This window comes from Equus asinus, chromosome 4 (assembly GCF_041296235.1).
Source record: "Equus asinus isolate D_3611 breed Donkey chromosome 4, EquAss-T2T_v2, whole genome shotgun sequence".
Classification (NCBI taxonomy): domain Eukaryota; kingdom Metazoa; phylum Chordata; class Mammalia; order Perissodactyla; family Equidae; genus Equus; species Equus asinus.
The window spans coordinates 99487946-99507942 of record NC_091793.1 but is presented as its reverse complement, the minus strand read 5'-3'; the positions used below and the strand labels follow the sequence as shown (position 1 = coordinate 99507942).

The 19997-nt window shown below is 45.9% G+C and overlaps 1 protein-coding gene across 1 annotated transcript in view; it reads right to left on the bottom strand.

Moving 5' to 3' along the window:
• The window catches only part of DAPL1 (death associated protein like 1), a 92019-nt gene extending 83255 nt beyond the window's left edge, over window positions 1-8764 (bottom strand). The window contains exon 1 of the mRNA XM_070507811.1: window positions 8694-8764. Coding sequence (XP_070363912.1) covers window positions 8694-8712 — 19 coding nt within the window. The 5' untranslated portion in view covers window positions 8713-8764. The remainder of the gene's footprint in view (window positions 1-8693) is intronic.
• Window positions 8765-19997: the final 11233 nt, after the last annotated feature.

Genomic DNA, 19997 nt, shown 5'->3' with positions numbered 1-19997 from the left:
CAGTCTCACACCATCATGACACTTAGGGCAGCAGAGGAAAGCATGTGCCGGTGGCTCAGTGTGCTGGCAAAGTCCTGAGACTCACTCCACCCAGACCAGGTGAAGTCACTGCCCACCGCTGAGCCAGCCAATGTGGTTGGGACATTGAACGCACTGATCAATCTCACTCACTTTTTTGCTCACTCACCAAGCGTTTTTTGAGCACTCACTGCGTGCCAGGCACTATTGTATAGTCTGGGGATATAGTAAGGACAAGAGCCCCACCCTGTTGGGGCTTACTTACCAGTAGGGGAGACAGAAAACAAAAAAGTACACTGTAAAATGATGTAAATTAGGAAATGATGAGGGCTATTAAAAAAATAAAACAATCAAAGCAAATGAAGAGGGTGGAGATGTGGGGTGGGGGTGGGGAGCTGTCTTAGATAACATGGTCAGGGAAGGCCTCTCTTAGGAGGTGACACTTGAGTAGAGACCCAAATGAAATGAGAATAGAAGCCTTGGGAAGATCTGGATATACAGTCAAGTGCCACATAACATTTTAGTCAACAATGAAGTGCACATAAGATGACGGTCCCATAAGCTTAGTACCATCTAGCCTAGGTGTGTAGTAGGCTATACCATCTAAGTTCGTGTAAGTACACTCTACGATGTTCTCACAAAGATGAAATTGCCTAACGACATATTTCTCAGAACGTATTGCTGCTGTTAAGCAATGCATGACTGTAAAACATTCTGGGTAGAGGGAGCTAGTGCAAAAACTGAGGCAGAACAAGCGAGACTTATTAAGGAAGAGCCACAAAGGCTGGTGTGGCCAGAGCAGTACAGACCAAGCAGAGAGTGATGGGAGAGGAGGTGGAGAAGGGGCAGAGCCACGTGATGCTGGGCCCTGCAGGCCGAGGGAAGCAGACAATTTTATTCTGACCATGGTGGAGAGTCTGGAGGCTTTCCAAAAGGGGAGAAACAAAACATGAGTTATGTTTGAAAAACATCTCCACAGGGGCCAGCCCAGTGGCCTAGTGGTTGGGTTTGTATGCTTTGCTTTGGTGGCTGGAGTTTGCGAGTTCAGGCGTGGACCTGCACACTGCTCATCAAGCCATGCTGTGGTGGTGACCCACATACAAAAAAATAGAGGAAGATTGGCACAGTTGTTAGCTCAGGGACAATCTTCCGCAAGCAAAAAGAGGAAGATTGGCAATGGGTGTTAGCTCAGAGCCAATTTTCCTCACCAAAAAGGAAAAAAAAAAAACCTCCACATACAAATGGCCAATAGGTATATGAAAAGATGCTCAACGTCACCAGTCATCATGGAAATGCAAATCAAATCCACAGAAAGATATCACTTTATACCTGTCAGAATGACTATTATCAAAAAGACAAGAAATAACGTGTGTTGGCGATGAGGTGGAAAGAAGGGAACATTTGTACACTGTTAGTGGGAATGTAAATTGGTACAGCCACTATGGAAAACAGGATTACAGTTCCTTGAAAAATTAAAAACTGAACCACCCTATGATCCAGAAATTCCACTCCTTGGCACATATCTAAAGGAAATGAAATCAGTATCTTGAAGGGATATCTGTGCTCCTGTGTTCATTGCAGCATATTTCACAATAGCCAACACACGGAAATAACCTACAGGTCCATCAATGGATGAATGGATAAAGAAGATGTGGTATATACATACAATGGATTATTATTCAGCCATGAGAAGGATGGAAATCTTGCCATTTGCAACGACATGGATGGACATTGAAGGCATTATGCTAAATAAGATAAGTGAGACAGAGATAGAGAAATATTGTATGATATCACCTATATGTTGAATCTAAAAAAACTGAACTTGTAAAAACAGAAAGTGGAATGGTGGTTACCAGGGACAGGGGGTGGGGAAATCGAGGCGATGTTATTTAAGTGTACAAATTTACAACTAGTTCATAAATAAGTTCTGGAGATCTAATGCACAACGTAGTAATTATAGTCAACAATACTGTATTATAAACTTCGAAGTTGCTAAGACACTAGATCTTAACACTTCTCAGGACAAAAGAAATGATACATATGTGACATACAAATGTGTTAGCTAATGCTACAGTAGTAATCATATTGAAATATATAAATGTATCCAACCAACATTGTACACCTTAAACGTACACAATGTTGTATGTCAATTATGTCTCAATCAAAAAAACCCCCACACATATTAAATAGGTAGCAATGAAAAGATCCCCTTGCTGCTGTGTGGAGAGGGCGGGGTGGGGGGAAGCAGGGACAGACAGTAGTGGCTGGGAAAAGTGTAGTGGTAGAGCTGGTGAGAAGTGGCCAGACTCAGGATATATTTTAGGTTGTGGCCTCCACCCCTGGAAGCAGAACCTCATGAGCTTCACAAATGGAAATTAGGGGCTGTTGCCAGAAGTAGTGGTGATAGATGTTAGTGGACAAAAAGCAGGAACTCGTTACTTTCGCCATTTGTTGTTTCATGCGATTTTTCTTTGGAGCTATATTTTCACCATCATTAGCTTTTTCAGGGTTGGGGACCGTATCTCCAATACAGTTTCCTTCCTCCAAGGCCTAGAATCACTGGGAGGGATTTTAGAGACGACGTGGTCCAACCCCAATGTCTTTACAGATGGGAATCCCGAGGCTTCGAAAAATTCTGGGGTCGTGCAAAGTCCCGCAGCTAATTAGACCCGGAACCAGGCTGCAGCTCTCCTGACCCCCAGGGCTGCCTTTGCTCCTGGAACAAAGGCTCAGTTTGGGGAGCTGCCAAGGTGGGGGTGGTGGGAGAGGATTGAACCCTCCCACAGTCTCCATCAGCATCCCCCAAATAACCAGTGTGCCCAATAAACAGGAGCCCTACCCTTGACCACAATGCCACCCCCCACACAGAAATCCTGAGCCACTGCTATGCTGAGTCATCAGCTTTTCAGCAGCAACTCCAGTGAGAGTCAAGAGTCCAGGCCACAAAAGGCAGGCACACAGATGGGAAACACCAGGGTAATGCCTGATTTCAATTATTATTATTATTATTTTTTTTAAAGGAAACCGTATTTGAAGTACAGCCTTCCTATTTCTGCTGGGAGAGCTGCCAGCACACAGGTCATTGCTCCCAAGCCCGAGGGACACACGGTAACCTTTGAGGCCAAACTGCAGTTCTGCAGTCTATAAAGCAAGACGCACAGGCGGCTTTGCAGCATGGAAGAGCCTGGGAGGATTGCCTGAAACCCTCCCTGATACGCTCCCAGCGTGCTGGCCAGCCTCCTGGTGGGAGATGCAGCCCGGCACAGCTCGCTTTTGCCCTCAGGGCCCAGTATGGTGCCTGACACTCAGGAGGAATCCATACAAGCTGGGTGAGAGCAGGGCTAGAGCGCTGTGCCTCCAAGACACATGCACTTACTGGGCAATAGCATGTGTCCTCTGGGCTGTCTCCTGGGCGTCTGGGGCTCTGGGTGTCATGAGAGTGGAGATGGGTTGAGGAAACTGTGGTTCCCACCAAGAACATTGCAGTTGAGGCCCTCACCCCATCTCTCTTTCTCTATATAGTTTTAAGTTTCTTCTAAGAAAATCCAGCTTCTCTTTAATCAGCAACCACCATGGTCAGGAGAAGCCATCACAGAGCCGGCGGGGGTGGTTAGTCGGTTTAATCACGAGAATGGCCCGGCTGTCCTCTCTGAGGAGGGCAGGGAAGTGACGCCTTGGATGGCTTTCTTTCCTTACCGGTGCTCACCCTCATTTCGGTGGTGAGCCAGCTGGCAGTTCTGGGCTGCTGGCTCTGTGTCTGTGCGGGCTGAGGGGACAGGCGTGGAGGCATAGACATTCGGTAATGAGTTCCAAGTGAGCCCAGGGAGTCTCGACGGAACCTCTCCAAGATGATCCAGGAAAGAGCAGCAGAATCTCTGGTGTGAGGCAGAGAATGAGAGAGGGGAGTCTGAGGCGGGATGGGGGGAGGCCCAAACACAGGACACACACTGGCTGTGCCTTCCTGGACTGATCAAAGACATCCTTTTCCATGGTCCAGCTGATGCCAGACAGCAGAACAATAACAATGTGGCACTGGAGAGGGGTGCTCATGGTGGGGGTGCGGCAGGGGAGAGGAGTAAGGTGAGGCTGTTGTGGCATGACTTGGGGGAGATGGTGAATAAGGGGTGCCTGGGGTTCTGACTTTACCAAAGAAGGGATGAGGCCCCACTCACGCTCACCCATTCTTGCTTCTGACCTTAAACAGGGGCGTGGGGGTTGCCCTGTGGGTTGGTGCAGGCGATGGGCTTGAGGATAATATTCTCCATGACCACTGGCAACCGGGAGCATGCCCTTGCCAACAAGGAGGGACCCGGCATGAGTAAGTCACTGACAGTGCCCAGGAGGCTTTAGCCAATGCATCCCCCAAACAGCATGCTGGGAAGGGGTATAGCCCTGCTCTGACCTTTCTCCCCTGTCATTCTGCCCCTGTAGCCCAGCCCCTCCAAGGTGCTCAGCCACCTGCCTAGTCCACCTGCCCAGCCAGTGATGACCTGACTCCTGGGCCTCCTCCCGGCATCTCAGCCCTCACCCCAACACAGTGTGGAGCCTCTATAGCCACAGAGGACATCCTCCAGCACTTCTTTTTTGTGTGTTCCTGTGTTTTCACTAAAAATTTTTCCTCTCTTCTTCTCTAGGTGGCAAACACATCCAGGTGAAGGGCTGGCTCGCATCTCCTCTTTTTTCCCCCGACCTGTCCCCCACACCTAGGGAAGACTGTTTGAAGCAACATACTTCCTGCTGCCTGAGCTGCATGTGTTCTAGAAGAGGCTGCCCAGTTCTCCCTCTTACACACAAACTGCACACACATGTGGGGAACAGACGAATTTTTTTAACCATGCTGTATTTAGCATTCTTCTTTACTCAGAATTTCAGCTTCCAGAGTGTGTATGTGTGTGTTGGCCAATTTTTGCCCACCTTAAAAACAAATCATAGGGCCAGCACCGTGGTGTAGTGGTTAAGTTCCCACACTCTGCTTCAGTGGCCTGGGCTTCATGGGTTCAGATCCCAGGTGTGGAGCTACACACTGCTCATCAAGCCATGCTGTGGTGGTGCCCCACAAACAAAACAGAGGAAGATTGGCACAGATATTAGTTTAGGGACAAGCAAAAAGAGGAGGATTGGCAAATGACCTCTAATATCTCTGCTTGCATCGCTGTGAAATCCAATAGGCACCTTAGTGAAGTCTCACCCTTTGTTAGGTTCACCAAAGACTTTTTTGGAGAGCAGACTGACATGTCTAGGGGCAATGGCACTCGAGACCCAGAGCACCAAGGGCATTTCTCTTGAAGAAAAGCTATCTGTTGCTATCATTTTGGTACCATATGTGCAACATAAAAACACCAATTGTCTTCTCTGGTAACCACTCACATCAGAGACACCTCTATGGCCCTCCTTGCAGATCAACTTAATCATAGGCATGAATGCCCACTGGGGCTTGGCAGCAGACTAGGAACCTTGGATTTCAATGAAGTCCAAACTGCTTTGAAATCCAAATACAGCCAACCCTCAATTATCCACGCTGGGGAAAGGGAGGGTGGATAATCCTGAACAGCAAATGATTAAAAAATCATTTTTTTTCTGGCTTTTGGGAGGTACCATATGCTATATGCAACAGAGCAGCAAATTTCCTCTCTAGTTATGTTTTGCTCAGATTAATATTGCAATGAGCTTGCATTTCTCCTCATGCGCCAGCTGACAGGAGATGGGGGAAGACAGAGGAGTCGGTACAGAAGCAAGTTGGGTGGCAGGGAAGCCAGCACAAAGGGAAGGAGGGATGTGGCCCGAAGTGCTAATGATGAATCGAAGGCTCTGGATCTCCTCCCTCTTAACTTGAGAAGAGAGTAGAATGTAGGAGGAGATGGAAGAGAAAAGGAAACTAAACACTCTAGATGGAGAGACCAGATACAAGAGAGCAAGCTCTCCTGGGGCATCGCCTTACTTACCAAGCATCTATTTTATGAATCTGTGACATGAACAGTCTCCTGAGAACATCTGGTCTGCTCTATGGAACGTGACTAGTGCTCTCCATCTCCTTGCCTTTGCTTATGCTGTACCACCTGCCTGAAATGCCCTTTTCATCTCTCCCATCCAAATTCCATCCACCTTTCAAGAGACATTTCCCACCTTTCTGTAAGCCTTTTCCAATCATATCCATTGGAAACACCTTCTTACTCTCTTCCTCTCCCATTCTGAATGCCCTAGCGCAGTTTTCTCTCTCTTAACCTGTTTGGACCATAAGCTCCGCGAGGACAGGGTGAGATGCTGTGTCAGATCGCTTGGTGTTCCCTTAAAACCTGGCACAGTGTTTGGGATGTGGTAGGTGCCCTCCACCTGGAGACTGAAGGACTAAATCCTGCAGCAAGGGGTAAAGACACCTTGTAAAGGTGCAAAGAAACTGGTAGTTTTCAAGCTTGAATGGTGTTAGGCCTGCTGGGGGATTTGGGGACAGTTTCCTGGGATTGGCTCCCAGAGAGGCTGCTTCTGCAGGTTGGGGGAATTCAGAGTTAGGCATTTTCAACAAGAGCTCAGGTGGTTCTGACCACTGAGAAGTTAGTTGTAAACACACATATCACCAACGCTCACACACTGCGTTGAGTCCACCCTTGTGTTCCACTCACATTTGTTGTCACTGCCATCGAACCAGATACTCCCAGTGACCCTGTGTACAGTGGAGCAGAAGCCTGCCCGGTCTTTTTGTGCCGTTCCCATATCTTCCAGCCTTGTATCAGACAACGCTCTGCTGCTATTCACAGGGTTTTCGTGGCCAATTTTTTTATAAGTCTGTGTCCAGGTCCTTCTTCTAGTCTGTCTACTCTGGAAGCACCACTGAAACCTGTCCACCATGGGTGCCCCTGCTGGTATTTGAAATACCAGTGGTATAGCTTTCAGCATCACAGCAACACACAGCTGCCACAGTATGACAACTGACAGACGGGTGGTGTGGTTCCCTGATCAGGAAAGGAACATGGGCCACCATGGTGAGTGCATTGAATCTTAACCACTAGAGCATCAGAGCTATCCTCCATTCATGCAACTGAAGCCAAAAGGTTAAGAACAGAGACACTGAGAAATGCACTGGGTTTCATACTTCCTCTCATGCTTCTTAACACTGATTTCAGCATTTCGTTAAGTAGAAAAAAACTGCAAAGAGTAGAGGCTAAAAGAGTACAGAGATTTGCAACAGATTCTCCATATTTCCTTGAGCTGAAGCCACATGTTTGCACTTTTTAGTGTCTTTGACATGCAGTGCACTGGCTATGCATGTACTAACTGGGTCGAGCTCTTCACTCCACCCTCATGTCAATGAATTACATGCATTGCTGGTGCCACACATGTTGAATTTTAAATAATTTCCAAAAGATCATACTATAATTTGATATTGAAATGAAAAATTATTGTGTACCTTGGAGGGTATGAAAGCAGAGCAGCAGGAGATAAACTTGATATAAGTGAAAGAAACATTTACTGGAGGAATAACCATACTTCCACATTTTGCTGCAAAGAAGGAACCAATCGAACCAATTGCTTTACAGCCTTGCTACTCACACTGTGGTAGTGGGACCAGGGGTGTTTGCCTCACCTGGGGGCATGTGAGAACTATAGAATCTCAGGCTCCAGCCCAGGCCTATTTTATATCTGCTTTTTAAAGAAGATTCCCAGGTGATTTGTATGTACACGAAAGTTTGAGAAGCATAGTTTTATAAGACTTAAGAAGGGAAGATGTTCACAAGTAGATAAAGCTGTGTTATGTTTAGTTAACGAGACATGCACAAAAGGATTGCCTGTCACACACGCTAGGCAAAAAGGCTTGTAGAAACAGATGTCTGTGGCTAGAAGAAAATAAGGGAGAGAATAAGAGAGCACGTCACCAATTGACTTGAAAGCCCAGAGGGCGTTATTGTGTGGGAAAACATGGATATTGACTGCAAAGTGATTCAGAAGACTTACACTGAATGTGAAAAAGCTTGGCAGAACAACCTAGCCAATTTATTTTGCTGTTTTCCTTTTTAGATCTGTATAAGAGTGATATATGTGATAGATGTTTAAATTAATCTAAAAGGGCTCTTTCAATAAGGAAACTAATTGAGAGAAGTATTGTGTCATATTTTAATTAGGAACATTCTTTTTCCTTAACGATACGTCAAATGATGACGTATCTTACAACGAAAGGCATCTCAGATTTAAAGAAATACAAGTTTCACACACTTGACCACAATTGCCTTTTCTCTCAGAGTTTAAATTTCAATAATCATTGTTTCACTCTGATAATTCCTAACATTAAGGTGTTTTACATAAAAAATAAAGTTTTGAATTTGTTGATTCTGCTTTTTAAGTTCTACATTTTTTTAGGTCTGCCAACTCCATGCCGTTCATCTCCTAATAAGAAAAAAACCAGTTCATCTGCTCTAGCCACCATACTTTAGAATTTAGAAAGTTAAATAGAGAAAATATCAGGAGAGAGATGTAAATGAGGCAGAAAGAGTTAGGTCCAGACTCTGACAGCTGTTACTTCCCCTTTTCCTGTTTCAAGCAATGGCAACCGCAAAACATTTAAAAAACCTAGTAGCTGCTTTCACAATGTTATTGTATTTAATCCTGAGAAACCGGTCAAAGAGGCATTATTCTCTCTTTTCGACAAATGAAGAGAGTGAGGTGAGAGAAATTAAATAACTCACCCAAGAAGAACAGGGTCATCCATGCTGGGACCTGGAAGGAGACATCACCGCAGCCCCACTGAGCCAGCCTCTTTGGAAGCGCAGCTCCGCCACGCGCATTGCAACACACAGCTGGGGGCAGATTGTCGGAAAGTCATTCTTCAGAATAATCCATGCACTGTCTTCCATGGACCTGAAGGTCTTCAGCTGAGGTACTGTCCTGACACTGCCCTTTGCTGAACACCACCTTAGGATGCCAGAACTCCTTTTTTTTTTTTTTTCAGATTAAGTTCAGCTCACTTTACCCGCTATCATTTAAGAGCATACTGTGTAACTGACCCCATGCCCACCCAGACCTCCTTGCTAACCTTTGACCTCACCTTATAACCTCACCACAATAACCTTCGCCCTGAGATTTTCCCTCCTTTCAAATTAACTCAAAACGCTGTTCTGAAAAATAACCCCTATTACTTCTCATTGACTACATCAGTGGTTCTCCATCTTTGCTGACATCAGAATCACCTAGAGAGCATTAAAAAATCTCCTGCGCTTAGGCCACACCTCCTGCCAATTAAATTGGAATCTCTGCAGGTGGAATCCAGGATCAGTTTTTTTTTTTTTTTAAGCTTTGCAGGTGATCCCAACACACAACCAAGTTTGTAAGGTAGTTGATCATGTTACTTACCTCCTGCAGCTGTCCACTCGCTCTTTCCAATTAAATTTTTGACTTTTAGTTAAAAGCCCTTTAATAATCTTCCTTCACTTACATAGCCACTTTTCAAAAATAACTTTTGTTTTTATTACAAAAAATACCACATTTATTGTACAATCTTTAGCTTTGCAAATACAGCCAAGCAAAGAGAAGGAAATACAAATCACCAGTAATGTCACTCTGATGCAATAACTACGCCTAACATGTTCATGTAGTTACCACCAGTGTCTTTTCCTTGTGTGTATTTTGTGCATGTGTGCATATTTTATTGTACACGTGGTTTAGTAGCCTGCTCTTCTCTCTTAACATCCTTTCACTTGAAGTTCTTGGTCCTTGCCTTTTCCTTCTCTGTCCTGACCTCCATAACTTTAATAAGTCAATCTTTCTTGGGCCTTTCAACCTGGCCTTCTGCCGTGAATTCCAAGCCTCCTTTTATCCTAATGGGTGATTCAGTTCAGAAGCACTAAACATGCTCCTTCTGGAGTCACTCTCTTTCCAAATGGCTCTACCATCTGGCTGCCCAACTGCTCAAGCCAGATATACCTGAGGTCATTCTAGACTCCTTGGACAACTCACACTGCATTTTTAACCAACTATAAAGTACATCCATTGTGTCTCTTGGTATTTTTAAAATCTGTACACATCTCTCCATCTCACAGTTGCAACTTCCTTCCATTGAGGCCACTATCGCCTTTGCTACAGTCTCATAACTGGTCTCCTTGTCACCTTGCTTCTCTCTAGTCCACTCCCCACACCATCTGGGTGATTTCATAAAGTCATTTTCATTACTTTTAAGGTAAAGTCCACACTCCTTACTCAGGCTTTCAAAACCTATGTGATCCAGCACCTGTATAAGTTAGGCCCCCTCCATCCTCCTTTCACAACCCAACACACATCTGGTCCACAGTTCTTCAGGAACACCGAACTGCTGCCCTCTTCATTCTGCCTAAAACATGCTTATTCCTTCTTCTGGTGGAGACTGCTCATCTTGCAGGTCTCAGATGATTCCTTACTTCTCTGGAGAATCTCCTCTGACTCTAAATCTGGATTAGATGCCCTCTCTGTGCTTCCCTAATATCCTGTACCTCCCCTATCAAAGCACATATCATACTAATTGCAATCATCTCTTTGTTTGTCTGAGTTCCCCTCCAGACTGGAATGAGAGGCCATATCTGTTCTGCTCATCATATGTCCCCAGCATCTAGCAACAAATACTTAAAACATTTGTTGAATGAACAATGAGTGATTGAATCCCTTCATACCACATCATGTAATCAGCCTTTCAGCACAGAAAGGGGTCTTTTCTGGACTGTGATTTCAGTTGCTACTTAGGACATGGGCCGGGGCTGGCTGAGGCTTTTCTCTGTGCTGCAGGGGGCCCCGTGCTAAGGGGATGGCTTTTCCCTGTCCTATAGACCAGTCTTCCAAACTTTCTCTGCTTCATAGCATTTCCTACTTCTTTTTTCTCCTCTTCCTGGCTTCTTCCTGCTTTGCAACCTTCAAGTCAAATTAGCCAAATTGAATTTTGTATGAGTTTAGCTTTATTTTTCACAGTAGAAGCTCCTCATCTCCTCCTTAATAAGAGACACCCTTGTAACCCAAAGCTCTGTGGCTTTTCAAAGAGAATCATGTTAGTGAATATCTGTTGTTAGCTTGCTGTTGATACCAACATCTCCAACACGTTAGTGGTGGGAAAAAAAAGGAATTGGCAAAAGTGGAGATAAGATTGTATGGTTTCCAGTCTTTCTCTCAAGGAGTTTGAGTTCCTGCTTCAGAATGTTCTGAATCTTTAGTGCCTCTGAATTACCTACACGACACCATCTGGGGATGGATGAAGTTTTACAGAGTCTTAAGCCTATGCAATTTGGGGACTTTTCTAAAGAAAAAGAATGCAAAATTATAAATATACTGCTTATAGGCCTTGAAAAGTGTTTGTGCAAGTTGGGGGGCCCTGAAAATCAACCTCCATTAGGTAAAACTGTTCTCCATCTTCTGTCTTAATTTTTATAATTGGAGAAACTGAGGACCAGAATAACAGGTCCATCTGTGAGTTGGCTTGAGGACTCATGGCTGACCTACCTGTCCCCATAGCAGGACCTGCTGCTCATTATGGGGCTAGATGGGCTTTAAACATTGGTTAAGTCCTCAGTTCCCTATTTCATTCACACAGGCCAAGCCACAGGGTAAACACATAGACAGGTAAAAACTAAACGTTTTTTCAATGAATTCAGGCCTTGTGTGAACAGTAATCTCCTTGGTCTGGTGGGAAGAGGCCTGGGCTGAGAGTCGGGAGAGGCGGATCTGTGGGATCTTGTTCATACTATTAAGCACCTACAAAAATTGACCTGCTTATGCTGATTTTGATACTGATTAATCTTGAACCAGATAGCAAGCTTCTTCTTCCCGTCAATAGGGAAAAAAGCAGATACTGAGCTTGGTGGAGCTGAGCAATTTAGACAAGCATCCAGTTTTATAAGAACAGGGGAGCAAGAGCCGTGGTACCCCTTAACCGTCTGTTGGCTGCAGGCCTGTAGGGGCAGAAGGCCGCTTCTCAGGCCCCAACCCCCACTTTGAAGCATCTCAGGCCTGTACCTGGATTCCTTCTGTCTGCCTTACTTCTTTGAAGACACCTTGATCAGTCTGTGCCTGTTTGTGACTAAGTTTTGCCTCCCAACCCTCTCTCACGGATCACCCTTGCCCATCTGGGCCCCTGAGTGAGTCCTGCAAGGTCCCACTTGTCCAGGACGGAGGTTCAGATCCTCATTTAAGGAGATTCCTGGTAAGACTCCAGTTTCGAACCTTGTCATCCAGGTTGTCATACTGTGAGCAGGAATGATAATGTGCTCAGGTCACACAATTTAAAAGTTCAGTCCCAGATGTGTGCCTTGGAGGACATCATTGCTCCTGGAGCCCAATTTATACAACTAAGGGCTGGACTTCAGACTCTTGAAGGTCCTTTGCAGCTCCACAGTCTGCAGATGCTAAGAAAAGTTGTAATCAAAACGAAGGAAATTTGCTCCCATGTTAGGAGAGCTTTCTTTGGATTACTGATGTTGTAGAGAAGCACACCTAGACCATAGAGGTCAAGTTGCTATGCCTGCAGCACTTATTTTAAAGGAGGGACTTCGAGATGTCAAATTTTGATGAAAAGAGAGAGGGTGTGCTGCCGTAAATGTGGGCATGAGTCCTGCAGCCAGTGGGCACTGGCTGTCTACATCTGGGCAAGGCCCGTGACAAACAGGAGTGCTCTGCAGTGAGGCAACGAGGCGCTGGCAGAGCGCAGTGGGGAGCAGATTTGTCACACCACCCTCTCTGAGGGGCTGGGAGAGAGGCCACTTGTGGGAATTCAGGGCGGGAACTAGAGACACCAGGTTATAGCAGGTAGGGCTGGAACTGAGAGGAAGAGGTTCATTTGGGAGAAGCTCACTGAGGCCTTGGGGCAGAGCCATGAGACATTGTTATAGGACACCAGGCCCTCACTGATGATGGGGAGCACAGGGGTTTGCACACAACGGTGCTCAAAAAGGGGCAGATTCCCTCCTTTCTGAGTGGGTGTGAGGTGTGCCCAGAGCGTGTCTCATGGGAGTCAATGCCATCCCATTGCCCACCCACCACCAGACCATGAGCGCCAGGGGCCACTTAAGTTGGGCCACAATTGTTTCCCTGTGGACGCCCAGGCTTGGCGACCTCCAGAGTCAATATTAGTCAGGCTATTGTTGGGCCAGTTGTGTTTGCTAAAGCTCTTTAAAACAACTCATATAATCACAGGCCAGTCCTGCAACTGTATTCATGCCTCTGAAAGGGGTTCTTGTGCAGGCAACCCCCCCTAGAAGGCCAAGGGCCCCCTGCTTTTCCCAGTCTGGCTGCCAGCCCTGTGGCTGCAGCTGGCACTGGGGGTGAGGCTGGGCCTGCTGAAGGCCCTGAGCAAGCTGAACAACACAGTCCTTGAAGCCCACTGAGACCCACGCTGGTGGTTGTGGTGGAGAACAAACGGGGAATTATCTTAAGGCTTTCCTGCCCTCTGCTTGGCTGAGGGTTAATAATGGACTTGCTGGGGAGGCGGCAAGGAGGGACTAGAAGAGTCCAGTTGCTGCAAACCCAGGCGCTCCTCTGTAGAGAAACCCCCTTCCGAATGAGGCCAGCTGAGAGGGCTGCATGCCTGCCTGGGGCCCTCTGCCAGGCAGGGGAGGGAGGAGCTGGGCTGGGGTAGGCTCTGCTCTCTGCACCTGGGCAGGGCTGGGAATACTTGTATTGGTTATCTGGGCATTTTTGTGCCAAAGGCTGTGCTCAGGGCTATGCTTATCTTCCTAACAATGGATCTCATGAGGTAGATGCTTCCTGCAGTAGCGGCCCCCCGCCCCCGGTTTAGAGATGACGGACGGAGAAGTGCAGACAGGTTGTGTCCTAGGCCACATGGCCAGTAAGTACAGGGCCAGGATGTGAACCCAGGTCTGTCCAACTTACACTGGAGTCCTTCACCTCGATGAGACTTAGAAGATGGACATGCCGTGTAACTAGGAGAAATGGCTTCACGTCTCTGAGCTGCAGGTGCCTCATCTGTAAAGGGGGGCTAAAATACCACCCTCACAGGACTGAAGTAGGGAGTAGATGAGACTAAGTAAGGAGAGAGCCTGGCTCTGGGGCACAGTAGGAGCTAAACTTGGCTCTCTGTCCTTCCTTCAGTTCTGGGGTACTCTCATTGGGGTCCACGTGGGCATGAGGCAGGTGTGGTCACTTCCTGATTCGCTGTCAGCTCCAGAGCATGTGACACTGGGAATGCCTGGGTTCCCACCAGGTCAGCTGTGGTGGATCTGTAAGGCTGGGGAGTGACTTTGGCTCTTGGCCACAGGTCAGCCGCTACCCCTGACAAGTGGATCCTTCTTAAGCTGGCCCTTCCCACAGGGTTGGCGCGGCACTCTCGACACTGGGAAGCTACAGAGTAGTGCCTTCCCCTGCCCAAGATGCTCATCTTTCCTCCGGACCTGTGGCCAAAATCCCAGCTCTTGACCTTCTCTTCTTTTTCTCTCCGAATCCTGGCCCCATTCCCTGGAACCCCGACAGATGCACTGGTAGGCTGAAAAACGGCCCCCAAAAGATATCCTCATCCTAATCCTGGAACCTGTGAATGTTTATCTTGCATGGCAAAAAAGGACTATAGATATGATTAAGTTAAGGATCTGGAGATGGGGAGGTTATCTGAGTGGGCCCTAAATATAATCACGAGGCCTTGCAAGAAAGAGGCAGAGGGAGATTTCACACACAGAGAGAAGAGAAGGCAATGGAGGCAGAGATTAAAGTGATGGGCCAAAAGCCAAGAATCCTGGCAGCCACCAGAAGCTGGAAGCATCAAGGAAGGTTCTCCCCTAGAGCTTCTGGAGAGACTGTGGCCCTGTGGACACCTTGACGTGGCCCAGTGATACTGATTTCCAACTCTGGCCTCTAGATTTGTGAAATAATAAGTATCTGGATTTTATTGTTTTAGCTTCTTAAAATTCTGTTAAAATACTGTCACGTGCTGAACAATGATGTTTTGGTCAATGTTGGACCCCATATATGACTGGTCCCATAAGATTAGTACCATGTAGCCTGGGCATGTAGTAGGCTATACCATCTAGGTCTGTGTAGTACATTCTGATATTTGCACAATGACGAAATTGCCTAACGATGCATTTCTCAGAATGTATCCCCATCGTTAATCGATGCGTGACTATATACATAACATAAAATTTATTATTTTAACCACTTTTAAGTGTACGATTCTGTGGCGTTAAGTACATCCACACTGTTGTGCAACCATCACCACCATCCATCTCCAGACTTTTTCATCATCCCAAACTGAAACTCCATACCAATTAAACAATAACTCCCCACTTCCCACACCCCCTGGCGACCACCATTCCACTTTCTGCCTCCATGCATTTGACTACTTTAGATACCTCTTATAAGTGGAATCATACAATATTTATTCTTTTATTTTGCTTAGTATAATGTCTTCAAGGTTCAGCCATGTCATAGGGTGTATCAGATATTCCTTCCTTTTTGAGGCTGAATAATATTCCATTGTATGTATATATCACATTTTGTTTTTCCATTCATCCATCAGTGAACACTTGGGTTGTTTCCACCTTTTGACGATTGTGAATAATGATGCAAATTTCTGTTGTTTTAATCCACCAAGTTTGTGGTAATTTTTCACAGCAGCCAGAGGAAACTAATACAAGATGGTAATTTGATCCTTGGCATCCCCACTTTCCTCTCCATAGGTCAAACAGAAAAGCAGTGTTTCCCAAGGTGTGGTCAGCTGATCTCTTGCATCAGAATCACTTGGGGGAGGGATGGGGGTGGGTCACTTTTTTAACATACAGATTCCCAGGTTCTACCTCAGATCTTCAGAATCAGACTCTGACAGAATAGGACGGGGGAAGCTGTATTTTTAATCTGTGTGCCAGAAGATTTTCATGTACGGTAAAGTTTGAGAATATCTAGCTAAATGGGTTGCTTCTTCTAAATAAAATGTTTCGTTATATATGTCTTCTGGATATAATTCCTTAATCTGAAGGAATGACCTTTCTGGTGGGGTTGTCAGGACAAAGGGGAGATGCAGCTCTTTGAGCTTTCAAATCACATGGCAGACAGAGTGGACAGATGACAGGAAATACCTGTTACGGTAGAAGCTGAGTGCAATTTTTTTTTGTTGGTCTGGGAGGAAGAATTGTTCTTAGGGGGAAAACTGCGCTTTGTTTGGTAAACAACTCCAGGAGCCTCCCTAGTGCTGAGAAATGAGATCACTGGGCCTGAGCTGGATGGGGAAGGATGAAACAAAGGAAGGCTAACCAGCTCTTGGAAATCAAGAACTGTTGAAGTTTTGTCAGCATCCAGGAGGGGGAAGAGATGAGAGGCTAGACGACCAGACCAGCAGGAGATGGCACAGCAGTCTAGAAGAGGATCTGAGAAGAGCATCGGGACGGTGACATGGTACCAGGCTGGAGCATACGGAAGACAGAATCAGAGACGAAAGCTCTGCTCTGCGGGTAAGCAGAGGCAACCCAAATTAGGAACAGTGATGGCTGTCTGACAGTGAATTTAATTCCTACTTTGTGCTATGATTACCCCCTTTGTCCACAAAACCTTCAGTAAAAGCTGTTACATGAGGCTGTGTACAAAAAACTTTGCAGAAGAGGAGGAAAAGGGGTTTTGAGCTATGCCAGGACATCTTAAGAAAGGAGAGAGGTTGGCACTGCAGGAGCTGGGGTGACAGTGAGGAAGCAGCTGGTAGCAAGGAATGACCAGAAGCACGTGAGCTCTGCCCCTGGAAATTCACAGATACATTGGGAGAGGCCATGCTTCCAGCAGTAGGTGGAGTGGGGACTCTCCTAATCTATTTTATGTGGTATTGGTGAAAGTCTCTCTGATGGAAGTTTTGTGTGTGTGTGCATATAAAACAGAAGGTTCATCAAATTATTGAAAGGCTAATAAAAGATGTTCTGGAGATGGAGATTAATAAAAAACACAAACTTCTCCTTTTTGATATTTTTACTTCTTTCTCCTAAGCCAAATTCTCAAACATGTGGAATTTAAATAATTGTTTTCAAGTCAAATCAATTCCGGAAGAGAGAGAGTTAGAGGTTTATAGACTCCCTTGGTCGTCAGTGATGGCTGATTGATGATGCCAGAGTCTGTAATTATACTGCTGTCAGGAGGCTGAGTGTCCTCGATAAATCCAGGCTCATCTGCCTTCCCAAGACCCCAGGAGAGGAGTGCCTTGATTTATCCCCGAATTGGCACATTTTCTCTCGACTGTACCTTAGAGAACGCTCAACCACTTAATGGTTTGAGAGGTCAATTTTCATCTTGCCTGTAGTGAGCAACCTAGAATTTAAGTGTCCTTGCCCACGACTGGGAGGGCATAAATTGGACTTTTCTTCTTATTGCCTTTTTGGTTCATTTTTCTTTCCCTAAGTAACCTCTTTCATTCAAAAAACTGTGAGGCAAATGCAAAAATGATGATAACTCCCCACTCCTCTCTGAATCCACGCCCTTTAAAAGGTGACTTTGACACTTTTCCCATGAAGAGATGGAATGATGGAGTCTATTTCGCTATCCTTTGACTCTGAGCAGACCTTGTGACTTGGTTTGGCCAATAGAATGTGGTGGAAGTGACAACGTGCCAGTTTCAAGTCTGATCCTCAAGACACTTTCACTCTTCCACTCTGAGGACCCTGCCAGCTGCCATGTGAACAGGCCTAGGCTCAGCTGCTGCTTGAAGAGAGACACATGGCCATCACCCTCCCTCCCTCCCTCTCCCCCGTCCTGGGGCAGAGCCTATGTGACCTGTAGCTGAGCCCAGCTCACACCAGAAAAACCACCCAGCTGAGCCTGGCTTAAACAGCCTAATTGCTGAATCATGAGCCAAATAATGATTGTTTTAAGTTTGGTTTGCCACGTAGCATTATTACGGCAATAGATAACCCATACCCTGGGTACCTACTGCACACTACCACTGTTCTGGAGTCTGGAGCCACAGAGAATGAGAGATACAGAGATGGCTAAGACATAGGTCTTGCTCTTGAGGAGCTCCTGGCCTAGTGAGGCAGCTAGGCTGACAAATGTATAATTGTAATAAGAAGTGACAAGTCGACTAATTTTTATTGAGCATCATCTATATGCCAGGCAGGATGCTAGGCATTTTATCTACATTATCATCTTACTTAGTCTTTGCTAAAAGCCTATGAGGCTGACACTATTATTAGCCCATTTTGGAGGTGTGGCTACTAAGACCTTTGGAAGTTAAGTCAGGTCCTGACTCCAAAGCCCATGCTTTTCCTGCGATCAGAACCCCTGATGCCCCTCCACAACCTGTATAAGTCTTAAAGAATCAGAAGAAGGAGCAGTTGGCCCTCAAGGGGTGGGAGGGAAAGCCTCGGTGGGGCCTGGCTGATGGGGGAGACTGGGAGCCTGAGGTTACAGGCCACTGAATCAGTCCAGGGGTGAGCTGTTGTGATGATGCGCTGGAGAAGCCAGAGCGCATGTATTTGGGCAAGGGGACTGCTGGGGAGACTGGACATGTCTTCAGACCATTTTGGGTGGAGCCTGAGGAAGGCAGGACATAACCTTGGGGAGGCAGGGGTACCTGGGGACAGGAGGGATTTTGTTTACTCTCTGCGTGAAGAAGCATTTCCGCATTCCTCTGCTGCAGAGTATTCAACACCAAACAATGCCTGATTGGAAATGTCTGCATGCAATGGATTTTAAAAAACATATTACTATTAATAGGAAATTCAGTTTTCCCCTCTGTTGCTTTTTCCTGCAATGCTATTTTCAGACGCCTGTTTTTTAATGAGTTGTCCAGCTTCCTTCTGAGGACTCATTCTGCTGAAGGGATTGCACACTGTGACGTCACGGTGTGTGATGTGACAGTCCTGGGCGGCTCCTTACCTACTCCCTGCTGTAACCAACCTTTCCTTCTCTCTGTAAAATGTCCACACAGAGGGTCAGAGGACGGACACAAAGTGGGTCTTGACATTGCCTGGCCCGACTCCCTGCAGGTAGCACCCTTCTCTGCTGTATTTATTGTTTCCTCGTTCTAAGTGGAGATCTGCGGCAGTAGAAACAGCTAACGTGTATTGAGCAGTATGTACCAGGCATTGTTGGTTTATGTGTTAATTCATAGTGACATACATACTATTATTGTCCTGGTTTTACAGATGAGAAAAAAAGCAGGAGTGGATAGCTGTGTTCAAGGTCCCAGAGCCAGGAAGGATCGGGGGATGGATTGGAGCCAGGCTGTGTGGTTCTGGAGCCCATGGTCTTAAACGCTCTTCTTCAATTGTGTAGAAATGAAATCCCAGGGGCAACGACTCGCGGAAGTGGGGCTTGGGAGGCGGATGAGGGTCTTTCACTTTTTATTTTATACATCTCTGTAGTTGGTTAAGGTGAACATGTAATAAAAAGGCAAATCTGGGAAAAAGAAGAAAATAAAAAATACCCCAGAATATTTTTTAAAACTCATGGAATGTTCCATGCACATGGATTGAAAGAATAAACATAGTTAAAATGTCCATTCTACCTAAAGCAATCTACAGATTCAATGCCATCCCAATCAGAATCGCAATGACATTCTTTACAGAAATAGAACAAAGGACCCTAAAATTCATATGGGGCAACAAAAGACCTCGAATTGCTAAAGCAATCCTGAGAAAAAAGAACAAAACGGGAGGCATCACAATCCCTGACTTCAAAACATACTACAAAGCTACAGTAATCAAAACAGCATGGTACTGGTGCAAAAACAGGTGCACAGATCAATGGAACAGAATTGAAAGCCCAGAAATAAAACCACACATCTATGGACAGCTAGTCTTTGACAAAGGAGCTGAGGGCATACAATGGAGAAAAGAAAGTCTTTTCAACAAATGGTGCTGGGAAAACTGGGAAGCCACATGTAAAAGAATGAAAATTGACCATTCTTTCTCATCATTCACCAAAATAAACTCAAAATGGATCAAAGACCTAAAGCTGAGACCTGAAACCATAAGGCTTCTAGAAGAAAATGTAGGCAGTACACTCTTTGACATCAGTATTAAAAGGATCTTTTCAGACACCATGTCTTCTCA